Source organism: Myxocyprinus asiaticus, chromosome 26 (assembly GCF_019703515.2).
Source record: "Myxocyprinus asiaticus isolate MX2 ecotype Aquarium Trade chromosome 26, UBuf_Myxa_2, whole genome shotgun sequence".
NCBI classification, from domain to species: domain Eukaryota; kingdom Metazoa; phylum Chordata; class Actinopteri; order Cypriniformes; family Catostomidae; genus Myxocyprinus; species Myxocyprinus asiaticus.
Genome location: NC_059369.1, coordinates 23,134,911 through 23,150,678, shown reverse-complemented (window position 1 = coordinate 23,150,678; position 15,768 = coordinate 23,134,911). Strand labels below are relative to the sequence as shown.

Here is a 15,768-nt window from a genome sequence, read left to right as displayed (position 1 = left end):
GTCAAATGCATAAATGTAAGTCTTCCATTAGCACTATTAAAGAAGAAGTTCACCCAGAAATGAAAATTCACGGAACACAAAAGGGGACGTTTAGAATGTTCAGGGTATACTTTCCATACAATGAAACTGAAAGGGGATCAGGGACAGCCTTGGTCACCCTTTACTTTCATTGTATGGTTAAACAGTAGAATACAGATTCTGCTAGATAAACTGTTTGTGTTCTATGGGAAAAAGAAAGTAAAAAGAGGACACTATAATGATCATGACAAGGTGTGGAATTTTTCAGTCTGGGATTACAAAATACTTTTATTTCAGTTGTAGTTCCTAATATCAGTTGTACATGAAAAATGAACTCTTGCCCACAGTTCTGTTGTCCTGTTCGGTCATAGCCTGCAACGCCTTCATTCATAAAGCTGGTGGACTGTGTAAAGCCTCTATCACAGCCCGGCTTAATCAAGTGCTTGCTTAACCAACTCAATCCTCCTTAATTCCTATTAATTTAGTATAATAGCAATCCTCTCATCTGGAATTAGCGACAGCCCAGCAGAAACCTGGCTTAGTCTCTGTGGAGCAGCAAACAGTCCAGCCAGCACATTCAGATCCAATTCCATATGTATGTACATAAGTGTGTAGATGAAAATGGTTAAAATTCATAACCCTTGCATAAGACCCCCATCAAGTCTGCTTTACACCTGTATTACATTTTCCTCTTCAATCAGCAGCTTTTGGGTCGGGCACACGACTCGCACTTCCCATGAGAAGCAGAAAGCCATTACAGCGAGCCAGGGCTCATTTGCAGAAAGATTGGGGATCTAACATCACATATGAAAAAAATAAAAAAAAAAGAGAGAAAGAGAGAGTATCAAAGTGGATAATAGGAATGATTTATTTCACTTTCTTTCCTCCCCCTTATTTTACTTTGCAATGGAATGCTCTTTACTGCTTGCACTCTGAAAAAGTGTATTTAAAGTGGGTGGCTATTTCATTGCAGAATACAAGTATAAGATCTGCATTGGATAGGCAGGATTCCTGTTTAAATACATAAATGGATGTATACGGATGTATAAAACAGAGAAACACACATTTCTGTAGGATTATAACTCAAACCTCTTCCTGGAGTCATAACCTTTGGCAGATGACAATGACCTCCAGAGGGAAAGAGCAAAGTTGTTGAGCTCTGGTGACCCTAGTCAATAAACACTTTTGAAATCTAAATCAGCGTTAAAGGGACAGTTCACCCAAAAATGAAAATTCTGTCAGACAAGGCTTTAGATGCCAGAAATAATTAAAAAAAAAAACCCCTCTAGATTAATTTACAGAACTTGAATTTACCATATGATGACAATGCAAACACAAACCAGAAAAGCTCTACCTCATGTGCCTTTGACTAGTATAGGCTCCTTTAAAAATTACAACAGTAATATAGTAAAGAATAGAAAGCACACAGAAACAAAAACAAAGTATTATTTCAGAATATTGTTATAATGCTTTTCTTGAAAACAAATAAAAATGTAGCCTACAGCAACAAGGGCATTACTGCACAATAGCAGGGGGTAAAAGACAACCTGGGTGGGGGTAGAGGGTGCCGCCTGGTTTTTAATGACCCAAAACTTTAAATACTGCATAATATATAATAAAATGGAGAGTTCATTTAACTCACAATAATTCATGGAGACACCATTAGTATCCATAATTCTTAATGTCAACACAGTAAGCAGTAAATATAAGCGAGACAAACATCTTACAAGCTCCAAGGGAGAAGCAAAAACTTGTAATCAACTCGAACGAAAACCAAAAACAATGCATTAAGCTAAATGTTCAAAACTATCAAAAGAGAAAACCCAAATTCAGACAAAATGCGCTGGTGATACATTTTCATGAATGTGTCAGTCAACAGATAAGACAGCTTAGAGCCATTAACATGCATTCATAAATAACATTATCTAAGCATCTCAGCATTACACACTTCAAATTAACAACTTTTTAATGAACTTTTGCATTAATTAATGTTGTATTTAAGCACAAACTAATGAAGAGAGATGGCAATTTAAGGATGGCCTTGAGGAATTGTTCTGCACTAATCTTAAACACTTGCATGAATTCAGGCTTGAAAGGGTCAGTGCCTTGCATGACTGACAGCCACTGAAACCACCTGCAGCCTGTAGCAATACTGATTGGCACAGTGGGCATGCTGTCTTTCGGCTTGCCCTTTCAGAAAAAATGATGAGGAGAGAAAAAAAAAAAGGAGAAAGGAAAATAAAATAGAAATATAGAGCCACTTGTCATCCCTTCTGATCTGCTTAGTAATGAGAAGGCTTTCCCCTCTGGGCATAAAGATCTACTTTAATAGATTTTTAATGGCTTTTCCCCTCTCTATAAGAACCACTCTCAGCACCCAATAGAATATGAAAAAAATAAAATAAAATTAATTCCAGCCTCAGTGGTGTGAGGTCAGCAATTATATTACATAAAAATTACCAAGGGTTTAACAATCGCACTAAATCTATTTTAATTTTTCTGTCTGATTCTGTCTATGACAACATGATGCAATAAGAGGAAATCTACATTAACATATACTTACTACACTTAATAATAATAATAATAATAATAATGCTAATAATCATTTTAAGATGTATGCATTTTTTAATTACATGACAAAATTCCATCAAATTGAAATGAATCTTGAAAAAAATAATTTCATTTGGTTAAACATTACACAATTCAATTTGTTGGAATTTTTGTTATGAAATTGAAATGTGTAAATCTTAGAAATAGGCTCAAATAATTTTTGAGCATCAATTGTAGGCTATACTATACATTGCAGGCAATATAAGCCTGGGTCCACCCTGAAAACTGTTTTTGTGCATTACACAAGTAGAACCAAAATTGTTGGTTTACATATAACAAATAGAGCTGCTGAAGGTCTCAAGGACAGTGTTGCAAAGCACAAGGAAAAACCGGCTGGAAGGCTTCTCTCCTCATGCCATTGCTGACCCAAAAAGGTCCTTTTTTTTGCTTAGCAAAGAATTTCTTTAATTTTAACTACATACATTTTCTTTAACTTTACATAAATTTAAAGTTGCTATTGTACTAGTTTTAGATTTGTTAGCTACAAGAAATTCACAAAGTGTTTTCCTAGCCTTTTTAAGAGATGAAAATACTCTCTTCATAGTGATTTTATAAAGAAAATCCTATTTAGTTCTAGAATAAACGTAATATGGACTGCAGCCAATACTGATATCACGAGACACAAATGCAATTAATACACTGCCAGATTTGTGACATTCTTGAAGATGTCCTCCTGAACGTGATTCATTGAGCTATAATTGCTACCGTGGTTTGTCACAATCATTAAATGACTCAAATCAACACAAGTTCAATTCAAATCCTATTTGTCTTAGTACCTCTGTTGACATGACTGTGTACCTGGCACAGATGACACAAACTGTAACGTGGCTGACATCCCCCTGCTGATGGAGAACCCTGTGAGACAGAGGAGCCTGTGGTTGGTCTGAGAACTCAATGATAACCTTCACAGAATTAGCTGCAGGGGTTATTCATACAATAATTGTTTCTGCCAAACCCATACATCTCTACGTCAACCAAAAATTAATTTGAGTTTTCCTGCTAAATAATATATTATCTGCCACAAAGACAGACCACCTGATTGTGGCTCATCATATCACAATCAAATCCAGTTTTTACAATTTTCATTAGTTACCCAAGATGTAAATAGGGTTTGTATTTAAAGATTTCAACTTGGTCTCCTTTATTTGCATATAATTGAACTTGTTAATACAAGTGCTTAATCCTTTGTTGATTAGTACCTTATATTCAGAGAGGGTAATTTAGACCTCCAATTACAGACACGAGTCTTGATTGCATGGCCCTTAAAAACAAGGCACCGTTCTCTTAACATGGCACCGTTAAATTTTCCGTTACTTTACAGTAGCCAATTTGCTGCTCCGTTATCCAAGACTTTTGACCGAGGTGAGCTGTAACGACAAGTACCTGCTCAGGCTAATGCTGTCTCCTGTGGCTTAGCACTGCACTTCGTTCAAAAACAGGTACACTGTGAAATGGTGACATCGGCTTGAGTTTCTAAGAGCTCACATCACCCTGTCAAATGCAGAAGACAAAGGTCTGGCCTGCCACTGTGCTGTGATACTCTACTCCTCCTCCAGTCCTGCTACAGTAACAGTGAAGAGGAAAAGGTCAAAGAGTCAATGAGCAATTAGAACATGGTTCCCTGAGCAGTCCCTATGCAGCATTTCAACTCATAGATGAAAAGTAAGAGCCAGCCATTCCAGCTAATAGTGCTGATCAGATTTTGCTGGATGTCTAAATGACTTCTATTAAGGCCAATTAGAGCCCTCATTGATGATGTAATAGAGGGGCTGCCTGTATGCCTGCACATAGTGGAAATAGATAGGCAGGTATGAAAACCTTTCAAAGAAACTGTAAAAGACAGTATTAGGTCATTAAAAAATTGTCCACATTCTGTTCTCACACTAATTAAATATCTTTACAAGGAATATTCCACAGACTGCACATTTACACATAATACAATGGCCCAATCAAATCTGTTCTGTCCCTTGGAATTACAGTGTGCCAAAAGGTCCATTGATTTGAATGTAATACATGAAATTATTACATCGGTCTGTTTGCTACTAAAAGAGAACTCTGGAAGGCCAGAAAATCAAGGCCTCTGATAAATGTGCTCAGCAGAAAGCTCTTAGAAGTGTAGAGGATCAATATGGTAGTTTGTCAAACTCAATCTCAGAGGTAATGTGACTAAGGATTCTGCAGAAGACTTGCTACGCCAAGTCAGCAAAGCACATTATCAGAAATCAAAGCATCTGAGAATGACATGGGGAGTGGGTAGGGAGGGCACTGAACGAAGGCCACACTTTCTCTATTGTAATTAAAAACCATTTTATGAGACCTGTCCTTTATAAAATCCCTCTTGCTTCCTATTGACAATACGCCAGGCAGGGAGTGAGCTCTAATTTGACTTGAAATAAATGAGCTGAAGGTATTTAAAATTCTGCATTAGCTTTAGGGAGGAAAACAAGTGGAAAAACAAGGCGTTGCTTTGCTTGTGAACTTTAATGAACACATCACAATAATGCTTAATAATCAAGATAATGCCAGAATAATCTGCAGTCCATGGTTAACGAATTCATTTCTGAAACAAATATCCTATGATGTGGAAATTACAATTTTCAAAATAAGCTAGACTTACCAAGGTTGAATAGTATACATATAATACACTGATCAGCCACAACATTAAAACCACCTGCCTAATATTGTGTAGGTCCCCCTCGTGCTGCCAAAACAGCGCCAACCCGCAACTCAGAATAGCATTCTCTGAGCTCTGAGCTGCTATTCTTCTCACCATAATTGTAGAGAGCGGTTATCTGAGTTACCATAGACTTTATCCATTCTCTGTTGACCTCTCTCATCAACAAGGCATTTCCATCAGCAAAACTGTCGCTCACTGGATGTTTTTTGTTTTTGGCACCATTCTGAGTAAACTCTAGAGACTGTTGTGTGTGAAAATCCCAGGAGATCAGCAGTTACAGAAATACTCAAACCAGCCCATCTGGCGCCAACAATCATGCCACAGCCCAAATCACTGAGATCACATTTTTTCTCTATTTTGATGGTTGATGTGAACTTTAACTGAAGCTCCTGACCTGTATCTGCCTGATTTTATGGACTGCACTGCTGCCACACAATTGGCTGATTAGATAAATCGCATGGATGATTGTTGGTGCCAGACGGGCTGGTTTGAGTATTTCTGTAACTGCTGATCTCCTGGGATTTTCACACACAACAGTCTTTAGAATTTACTCAGAATGGTGCCAAAAACAAAAAACATCCAGTGAGTGGCAGTTCTGTGGATGGAAATGCCTTGTTGATGAGAGAGGTCAACAGAGAATGGCCAGACTGGTTCAAACTGACAAAGTCTACGGTAACTCAGATAACCGTACTGTACAATTATAGTGAGAAGAATAGCAGCTCAGAGAATGCTATTCTGAGATGCGGGTTGGCGCTGTTTTGGCGGCACGAGGGGGACCTACATAATATTAGGCAGGTGGTTTTAATGTTTTGGCTGATCGTTGTGTATATGATTTTATACATATATATACACACACACATATACAGTATACATATTTTTTTTTGTGTGTGCGTGAAAATGTGCAATTATCCACCGTCAGAGTCCACACTTCGTTTTTTTGCTTTAATATAATTTAGTTGGTAGTTTTATAACAATATCCAATCAGGTGACACTTTATGGATGCAGTATCGGAGACAGCAATTAAGTCTGGTCTCGTTGGTTTTAGTGGGCGCTGCTGCTGGGAAGAGAGAGAAAGATGGGGTACGGGAGCGAGAGTGCGCACCTAGTGGATCAAGTGTCAGAGTGTAATCATGAAAAGGTCACAGCCCTCAGGGGCACAATTTTGTAAAAAGAAAAAAATGAGGAAGAGGGAAAAAAAGAGAGAAATATAGAGGTATATTCATGGAACTGTTTGTCGCTAGCTGCCAAGATGCTCACTAGCTAACATTTGCAAGCTTCGTAGGCAGTTTGAGCGGTAAAAACGTATTTTATGTGGTCATTTGTTGTGTGATGGTGGTATGTCAGGTGTTGCGACAAGAAGGCCTCATCACATTAATGACAACGACCGCTACTGAAAGCGCTCCATCATGAGCACAACACGTAATGAAACTGCATTATAGCAAGAATTTACTACATGTTAATGTAACGGGAGCAGCTACATGATAGCTGTGCAGTATGTGTAACCTCACTCCCCTGGCCTCAAGAGGCGCACTAGCGACTGACGCTACAGGCTGTAGCCTTTAGCCTCCTCGTTAGCATGCCGCCGGCTGACGCCAGTTCGAATCCAGCTCGGAGCAGGTCAAACAGGACCGGTTACACTGGTGCTGTGACCCGGATGAGAGTAAGGTTTAGGGGTGGGTGAGTGTAACGGTAGCCAGCTGGTACGTGATAGCTGTGCAGTGTGTAAACCTCACTCTCCTGGCCTTAAGAGACGCGCTAGCGACCGAGGCAATGGCTTTTCTAGCCTCCTTGCTGACGCATCTACCACCCATGCCAGGTATTGCCGGTTCGAATCCCGCTTGGGGCGGGTCGAGTAGGACCAGTGACATTAAGCACAATGTTAAGCAGCTGAATATTAACATGAAAGATGGAATTTTTTTTAATATGATCAGAAATCCAAATATTTATCGTATATTGAAATCGGGGTACAATAGGGATTTCGCCTAGGGCACCAAAATGGTCAGAAACGGCCCTGGACACAATAAATTCAGCATTAAAATATTTGCCAGTTGAACATAAGTCCTTCTCTTCAAATACTTTAAGTAGAATAACCAATATGTCAAAATGTCTCTGACATTAGTACTGAGCGCCCTCCATTTCCCTTTGTATGCGAAGTACACAGTAACAAGTCCTGCAGAGGTTTGTACTGTCTCTGTCACTCCAGTGACCATCTATGAGCCCAAGCCATATGCCAAGCATGGAATACCTTAAAAAAATTAGAGAACATAAAATATTACAAATGGCTTTAGTGTGCTGTCAAAACACCAGATAAACATAGTTTACAAATAATTATTGTACTGACCTAAATTGATGACTTTTTTGCACCAAAAAACTTATTTTCAAAGTCCAGGTTATGTGGAGGTGCTTTGGTGCAGTGGTATTTAATGAAAGGGAAAGCACCAGTTCTGAGAATATGGTAGTTCACTCCCTGCACCTGCCAATTAAAGTTGGACAGTCCGAAATGATCACTGATGACGGCACTGTAGCGCACACAGAATGAAGTCCAGGGCGGGTGATTGCGCTGTGCGAGGTGACATGTCAACACTTCAGAGGCGGCAGGACGATTATCTTTATTCCCAAACGTGCTGGGAAAGAGCACAACTTTCAGAAACCACTGTGGTTTCTCCGCAGACATTCTGTCATAATGTCGAGAAGGTTTTCAAAAGCAGCTCTTGGGACTTCACGTCATTTCGTCATAAACTATGGTTGTTTACTAACAACGCCACGATAAATAAAAGCACACAACCGATCATCATTAACTGACGGATCTGAGCTGCTTTACTGAAGAAAAATATTTTGCATCTTGATTGAATCAGTGTAATAGTACAGCTCGTGCGAGGACTGTTCGGTTGTCAGTGAAGGTTGCAACTTACCGGAACGACGTTCATACTCGTTTGACAAACATTTAAATTACGCTGCATCTCCCCTTTCTAATGAAAAGATAAAAAACGATTCATCAACTAGTATTCCGCAGAAATATAAGAAGCGTTGTAGTATAATAACCGTCACTGGTGTATTTGATCTCTTCTCCGGGAAGAAACAAACAAGCGCTTTATTTGTTCCTATATGAACTATTTTAACTTAAAGGAATAGTTCACCCAAAAATAAAAATTCTCTCATCGTTTACTCACCCTCATGCCATCTCAGATGTGTATAACTTTTTCCTTCTGCAGAACACAAACGAAGATTTTAGAAGAATATTTCAGCTCTGCAGGTCCATACAATGCAAGTGAATGGTGACCAGAACTCTGAAGCTCCAAAAAGCACATGGAACATTCCAGAATTGCAGGACAATTTAGGTATCAATACTCTTCAAAATTTTACTTGTTTAGTTCACATTTTTTGTTATGTATTTTTAAAAAAAGAGGCAATAAACCTTCAGAAAACTGTATTCATCCAGCATTTTAAACCTTTTAAGAAAACTGATGAGGGTGCAACCCTGTTACTTAAAACATTGTAACAGTGTTGCACACTCACTAATATTAGCAATTTCTCAAGGAAAAATGCTAATTTGGGAATTAAATGTCAATGTCAAGATCATTGCAGTCATATTTATGAAATAAACAAAGAAAGCTTTGAAATAAGTACTCTTTTATACTGATAATGTTAGTAACAGGGTTGAGTTGTTTAGATCGACAAAGGCAACCGATGCTGAAAAGATTATACAAATATTGAAAAAGGAAGAATGAAATTACTTTTCTTATGGCCATGCTGTTCGCAAATTTCTTGATGATGTAGTTACCTGTTTGCCATGTGACCTATTGTTTTTCCCTTTCCTTTATCAGGCTAGATTGGTTTCGGTAACAGGGTTGAGCACAAGATGTGGGACACAACTTAAATGAAATATTTCTAATATTTAAAATAAATAAAAATGCGTTTTACACCATTAAAAAGACACTTTTATCAAACACATCATACAAAAAAGAAAATTAACACTCATTTTAACTATTATATTTGACATGCAATTTGGTCATTAACAAGATGGGACAAGGAAAAATAGCTATTTTAGGGGGTATGCTTGAATTCGAATGAGTTCTTTGAAATAATTTTTTAAAATTTATATTAGTAATTTTTTAAGGCAGCTTTATTGTTCACAGCAAGTAAAAAAATAAATAAAAATTCAGTATTCTAAGCATCTATTCTTTGAAAATGTATGGCTGGGACAGAAAATGTCCTCCAATTCTGGAATGTCCCACATAAAGGCAGCATAAAAGTAATCCATATGACACCAGTGGTTAAATCCATGTCTTCTGAAGCGATATGATAGGTGTGGATGAGAAACAGATCAATATTTAAGTCCCTTTTACTATAAATTTGCCTCCCTGCCCAGTATGTAGTGACATGCTTGAAGAATGTGAATCGCCAAAAACAAAAGGAGAATGTTAAAGTGTAAGTTGAGATTTATAATAAAAAAGGACTTAAATATTGATCAGTTTCTCACCCAGACCTATCATATTGTTTCAGAAGATATGGATTTAACCACTGGAGTCATATGGATTACTTTTATATGCTTTTTTTATTGGACCTTCACTTGCATTGAATGGAACTGCAGAGCTGAGATATTCTCTTAAAAATCTGTATTTGTGTTCAGCAGATGGAAGAAAGTCATACACATCTGGGATGGCATGAGGGTGAGTAAATGATTAGAGAATTTAAATTTTTGGGTGAACTGTCCTTCAAAGAGGATCTTGAGTTGTCACTTAAACATTTAACTTTCTTTCATAAATAGAATGCATTAAATATTTCATGGATTAAATGTACTGAATACATGTTTTAACACTCATCGACCCAACGTGGCAGAATTGCAATGTTTCTTTAAAGCAATTAAATAAATACCTTTTTTTGTATTAAAAACTACTCGTAACAGTAGCTGATTCTCTGAACTATATCAGAACAACAGTTTTGGTGGGGAAAAATGCATATTGAATTTCACAGCTTGCTGAAGTCACACAAAGTATGCTTAAAAATCAAGATGTTTTTTTTAATTTGTGGTTTCCTAAAAACACTTCCAAGGAGTAAAAAAAGAAAATACATCATCAATGTCAAGGCTTGGGTCTCTGAGGATGAAATATAATAATTTTACCTCTTTGATTGTTTGCATTAGATTTTTACAATACATGTAGTGTTAAGTAACAGTCACCTGTTCCAGTCTCTACCAAAGAGCTAGATAAATGTCATGAATAGCAGATGTAACTTAACTGAAATAATTATCCTCTTTGCAATATTGTTTCACTTAAAAAAAAAAAGTTCATGGTCAATTCCGCTCAGGAGAAAAGAAAACAGGTTTATATATACATGTGTCTCATTTTAATGTCATGTTAAGCACATTACAGCTAAAACTGAATTCTATAGAAATATGTAGAGATTGCAATTATCACTGAATTCATTGATTCATTCGGGGTTATCAGACTGTTCTGTTGCAGCTGTAGTTATTTCTTCTTCTTTTTCTTGAGATTTGGTTTGGTTTTGTATGGTCATGCCCAGGACCTCCTCAATGTCCTTGATCAGGTCCTTACAAAAAAAGCACACAAAAGCAGACCTTCAGCATATGTCTATGCAGAGCGTACTGACTTAAGATATCCCAACCTCTAGCCTTTAAACACTGAATGAGAATTCCTCCAACAAATTAAGCAACAGTGGTTGAATGCAGTAATTTAGGAAGTGGCAGGCTGAATCTCCAATTCAAAAATAGGTGTCTGACAGTGTCCAAAGTGTTAGACATGTGAATGATTCAGCTGCAGATAATGTGGCCACAGATAAAGCCTTGACTTGCAATCAATGAATAACTCATATTCTGTATAGGGTATTAAAACATTCAATTAACATGTTTACTCAAAAATGTGTTTAAGCAAAATTATGTCCACACCTGAGCTTGACAAATAGCAGCAGGAAGAAGAACAGCTTCAAGTTCACTACTCTTTCCCCCAAAGGCTGTGAGAAACTTTTGTATGATAGTGATAAGAAATGTTAGTAAAACTACAAGTACTAGTAAAAATGTACTTATAAAAGCATATTTAGACAAGACATATGCAATGTGTCATTTTCATTGTGCCTGTATGCCCCAGTACATATATCATTTGCCAAAGGTAATACAGGTACATCTCAATAAATTAGAATGTCATGGAAAAGTTCATTTATTTCAGTAATTCAACTCAAATTGTGAAACTCGTGTATTAAATAAATTCAATGCACATAGACTGAAGTAGTTTAAGTCTTTGGTTCTTTTAATTGTGATGATTTTGGCTCACATTTAACAAAAACCCACCAATTCACTATCTCAAAAAATTAGAATATGGTGACATGCTAATCAACTCAAAACACCTGCAAAGGTTTCCTGAGCCTTCAAAATGGTCTCTCAGTTTGGTTCACTAGCCTACACAATCATGGGGAAGACTGCTGATCTGACAGTTGTCCAGAAGACAATCATTGACACCCTTCACAAGGAGGGTAAACCACAAACATTCATTGCCAAAGAAGCTGGCTGTTCACAGAGTGCTGTATCCAAGCATGTTAACAGAAAGTTGAGTGGAAGGAAAAAGTGTGGAAGAAAAAGATGCACAACCGAGAGAACTGCAGCCTTATGAGGATTGTCAAGCAAAATCGATTCAAGAATTTGGGTGAACTTCACAAGGAATGGACTGAGGCTGGGGTCAAGGTATCAAGAGCCACCACACACAGACATGTCAAGGAATTTGGCTACAGTTGTCGTATTCCTCTTGTTAAGCCACTCCTGAACCACAGACAACGTCAGAGGCGTCTTACCTGGGCAAAGGAGAAGAAGAACTGGACTGTTGCCCAGTGGTCCAAAGTCCTCTTTTCAGATGAGAGCAAGTTTTGTATTTCATTTGGAAACCAAGGTCCTAGAGTCTGGAGGAAGGGTGGAGAAGCTCATAGCCCAAGTTGCTTGAAGTCCAGTGTTAAGTTTCCACAGTCTGTGATGATTTGGGGTGCAATGTCATCTGCTGGTGTTGGTCCATTGTGTTTTTTGAAAACCAGAGTCACTGCACCCGTTTACCAAGAAATTTTGGAGCACTTCATGCTTCCTTCTGCTGACCAGCTTTTTAAAGATGCTGATTTCATTTTCCAGCAGGATTTGGCATCTGCCCACACTGCCAAAAGCACCAAAAGTTGGTTAAATGACCATGGTGTTGGTGTGCTTGACTGGCCAGCAAACTCACCAGACCTGAACCCCATAGAGAATCTATGGGGTATTGTCAAGAGGAAAATGAGAAACAAGAGACCAAAAAATGCAGATGAGCTGAATGCCACTGTCAAAGAAACCTGGGCTTCCATACCACCTCAGCAGTGCCACAAACTGATCACCTCCATGCCACACCGAATTGAGGCAGTAATTAAAGCAAAAGGAGCCCCTACCAAGTATTGAGTAAATATACAGTAAATGAACATACTTTCCAGAAGGCCAACAATTCACTAAAAATGTTTTTTTCTTATTCTTATGATGTATTCTAATTTTTTGAGATAGTGAATTGGTGGGTTTTTGTTAAATGTGAGCCAAAATCATCACAATTAAAAGAACCAAAGACTTAAACTACTTCAGTCTGTGTGCACTGAATTCATTTAATACACGAGTTTCACAATTTGAGTTGAATTACTGAAATAAATTAACTTTTCCACGACATTCTAATTTATTGAGACGCACCTGTATGTTGCCAATGGTTTTGTGCCAGTTTTCAGTTTGTACCAATTTTCAACTAAATTAAATAATGACTGGAAATAGATAAAACTACATTTTACATATCAAACTGAACAACTATGAAAACTGTGGTCCATCAAAATTGTGAATACATCAAAAATCATCCTGACAAAAAATGTTAACCTAAAAATGTTTCTTCATGTGGTCTAAATTAACTGGTTGACTTAGCAACCTCACTAGTTTAGGTTACATCAACAACACTAATTTTATGGGTTAGATCAGGTAGAAACACTATAAAAAATGAAGTTGCATTTTATCCAGTAAATATGGTTTTGAGTCACTACGAAATGTGTATTACTTTGCTTCTACATAAAAACAAATGTAAGACCAACAATATTAACCAACATGTTGTCCCATCTAGCCTAACAGAGTTGTCTGGACAAACAATTTAATATTGAATATTGATTTAATATTGATGTTGCTGATATGCATTTCCCTGCATGCATTGCAAACTGAATAAATTATGTGGTTGGTGTTATAGGCTTATTTTTTGCTGGTTGCTGACTTTATTTATGCTGTTTTTGTTGCCACTGTTAGTCAGTTGTTGTGTGCTGATGGTAGGAGTTAATCTTTCAACTTAATGAAGTTTGTTGATTGTCACCGTTATTGAGGGTTAAGGTCTGTTGTGTCTATGCTAAACAATTGTTACTGGGAGGCCTGGGTAGCTCAGCAAGCATAGATGTTTGAATCCAGGGCGTGCTGAGTGACTCCTAGCAACCAAATTGGCCCGACTGCTAGGGTGGGTAGAGTCACATGGGGTAACCTCCTCGTGGTCACTATAATGTGGTTCGCTCTCGATGGGGCGCATGGTGAGTTGTGCGTGGATGCCGCTGAGAATAGCGTGAGCCTCCACACGCGCTATGTCTCCGTGGTAACGCGCTCAACAAGCCACGTGATAAGATGTGCGGATTGACGGTCTCAGACGCAGAGGCAACTGAGATTTGTCCTCCGCCACCCGGATTGAGGCAAGTCACTACGCCACCACGAGGACTTAAGAGCGCATTGGAAATTGGGCATTCCAAATTGGGGAGAAAAGGGGAGAAAAATCCAAAAACTAAACAAAATTGTTCATATTCTGCCTTGTAAAACATACCTTTCTTCAGAGGCAAAGATTGCACTTGGCTTCATGTAAAAATAATTGAAATGGTGACAAAATGAAAGTTCTTGGATTGTGATTTGATAGATGGCTGAACAAAAAAATAGTAGTTCTCTCAACAAGAATTTTTGCATTTAGTGAACAAACAAATTCACATTGACTAAACAAAGCAATATTACTGAGGTCAATTATTAAAACAGTCATTAAGAGAACTAAAAACTCTTACTACATCATGTTGCCTTGATTTTTTTTTTAAAGTTTACTTAGCAATTTTTTTTTTATAGTGAATAGATCCGTAGGGTAACATGGTTACCAAGGTTGCAGGTTAACATTTTTTAACAGTGCATTATGACTAATTTCCTAATTTGCTAGATGAATTGAACATGAAACCTGATAATTGATCAAAGTTTGTTCATGTTCATTAGTAGATGCTGGGAGAACCCATTACCATAACCTCTAGTTTAGAAGTAGGTTATGTAAAAAAAAGGATGTTTTTGTTAGTTCATCACAGTACCTTAAAATTATTTGTTCCGTGCATATTTGGACCTGATGTTTCCTGATGAATAACTGACAGGTTGCGAGCAAAGGTCAGCAGAGCTCCCTGGAGATGCTCCGAGATTGTTCTGTTAACGACACACAGAAACAAATGAGCTTACTAATGATCCCCCAGAACCGTCATCAGAGAAAAAAAAACAATCACCTTGTTTGGCTGCTGGGGTTGTAAGGAGCTTAATGAGAACTCTCAGCCTTAAAGAGTGTGCTATTCTTCAGGAAGAAATGAGGGTGGAAAGCAGAGCCTCAATGGGATAGGTATAGGATTTATGTGATGAATGCCTTTAATTCTACTTGACAATATTTTATGTGCTGACACATTTCAATTGAGGTATTCACTACATAATGTTTAATCTGCTCTTGGGAGTGTGCTCAAGGTCTAGATATATTTCTAATGGTAATGAGGACAGAAAAAGACACAATACAACTGGAGCAAGATAAGGGTAATGTGTCTGTCTGCTTCTTGTGGGAACTCACAGCATGCCAAGACTTCTTCTATCTCTGCTGTCATGGAGGGCGAACACGGTGCCTTTCCTTGCCTGAAACATTAGGCAAAGCTGAATAAAAAAATACTTGCTCTGATATCAAAGAACTTGAATTGTGTTTATGAGGAGAAAGCGGAGGTTTTACCTTGACATCATAGCCTATTCCCTGTGCTTCGCACATCAGAAAAAAAATTTCTATAATATACCAAAGAAAGATTGGTGTGAGTAATTCGGGTGCCCATCACTGCAAAGCGACTGGTCACTGAAGTTCGCTTAGGAAAGACACAAATAGTACACAGACAGTTAAGAAGCAAATTGCATGTGATTCTGTTGCTAAAACTTTTACCAGTATATCTAAATTATAAATCTACCTATTGGGGTTAGCGATGCAGTCATGCTAAAAACAAACAGAAAGGTTTAAAAGCCCACACAGAAAAGGGGCATTAGTCTCACAGCCATATTGGGCACTGGGGATACTGAGTCCTGTGTTATTAGGTTACACCACCACAGAAAACAGAGAGGTTTACTTGAAAACAATGCTCGCAGACACAGCAGATAAAAGATGTGTCTAAAAGAA

The 15,768-nt window shown here is 37.8% G+C and overlaps 1 protein-coding gene, 1 long non-coding RNA gene and 1 pseudogene across 2 annotated transcripts in view; all 3 read right to left on the bottom strand.

Moving 5' to 3' along the window:
- Positions 1-291: 291 nt before the first annotated feature.
- On the bottom strand, positions 292-5,390 carry LOC127417253 (uncharacterized). The gene is made up of 3 exons (XR_007893244.1): positions 4,012-5,390; positions 3,405-3,483; positions 292-812 (listed from the first exon to the last, which is right to left on the bottom strand). It is a non-coding gene; the product is annotated as an uncharacterized LOC127417253 (long non-coding RNA).
- Positions 5,391-6,087: 697 nt separating this feature from the next.
- On the bottom strand, positions 6,088-8,366 carry LOC127417249 (uncharacterized protein C15orf61-like; annotated as a pseudogene).
- A 1,974-nt stretch (positions 8,367-10,340) lies between these two features.
- LOC127417228 (IQ motif-containing protein H-like) overlaps positions 10,341-15,768 on the bottom strand; it is a 43,093-nt gene continuing 37,665 nt past the window's right edge. Inside the window, 5 exon segments of the mRNA XM_051657086.1 lie at positions 10,341-10,855; positions 14,669-14,777; positions 15,184-15,245; positions 15,337-15,387; positions 15,389-15,463. Of these exon segments, the coding sequence (XP_051513046.1) occupies positions 10,736-10,855; positions 14,669-14,777; positions 15,184-15,245; positions 15,337-15,387; positions 15,389-15,463 (417 nt within the window). The 3' untranslated portion in view covers positions 10,341-10,735.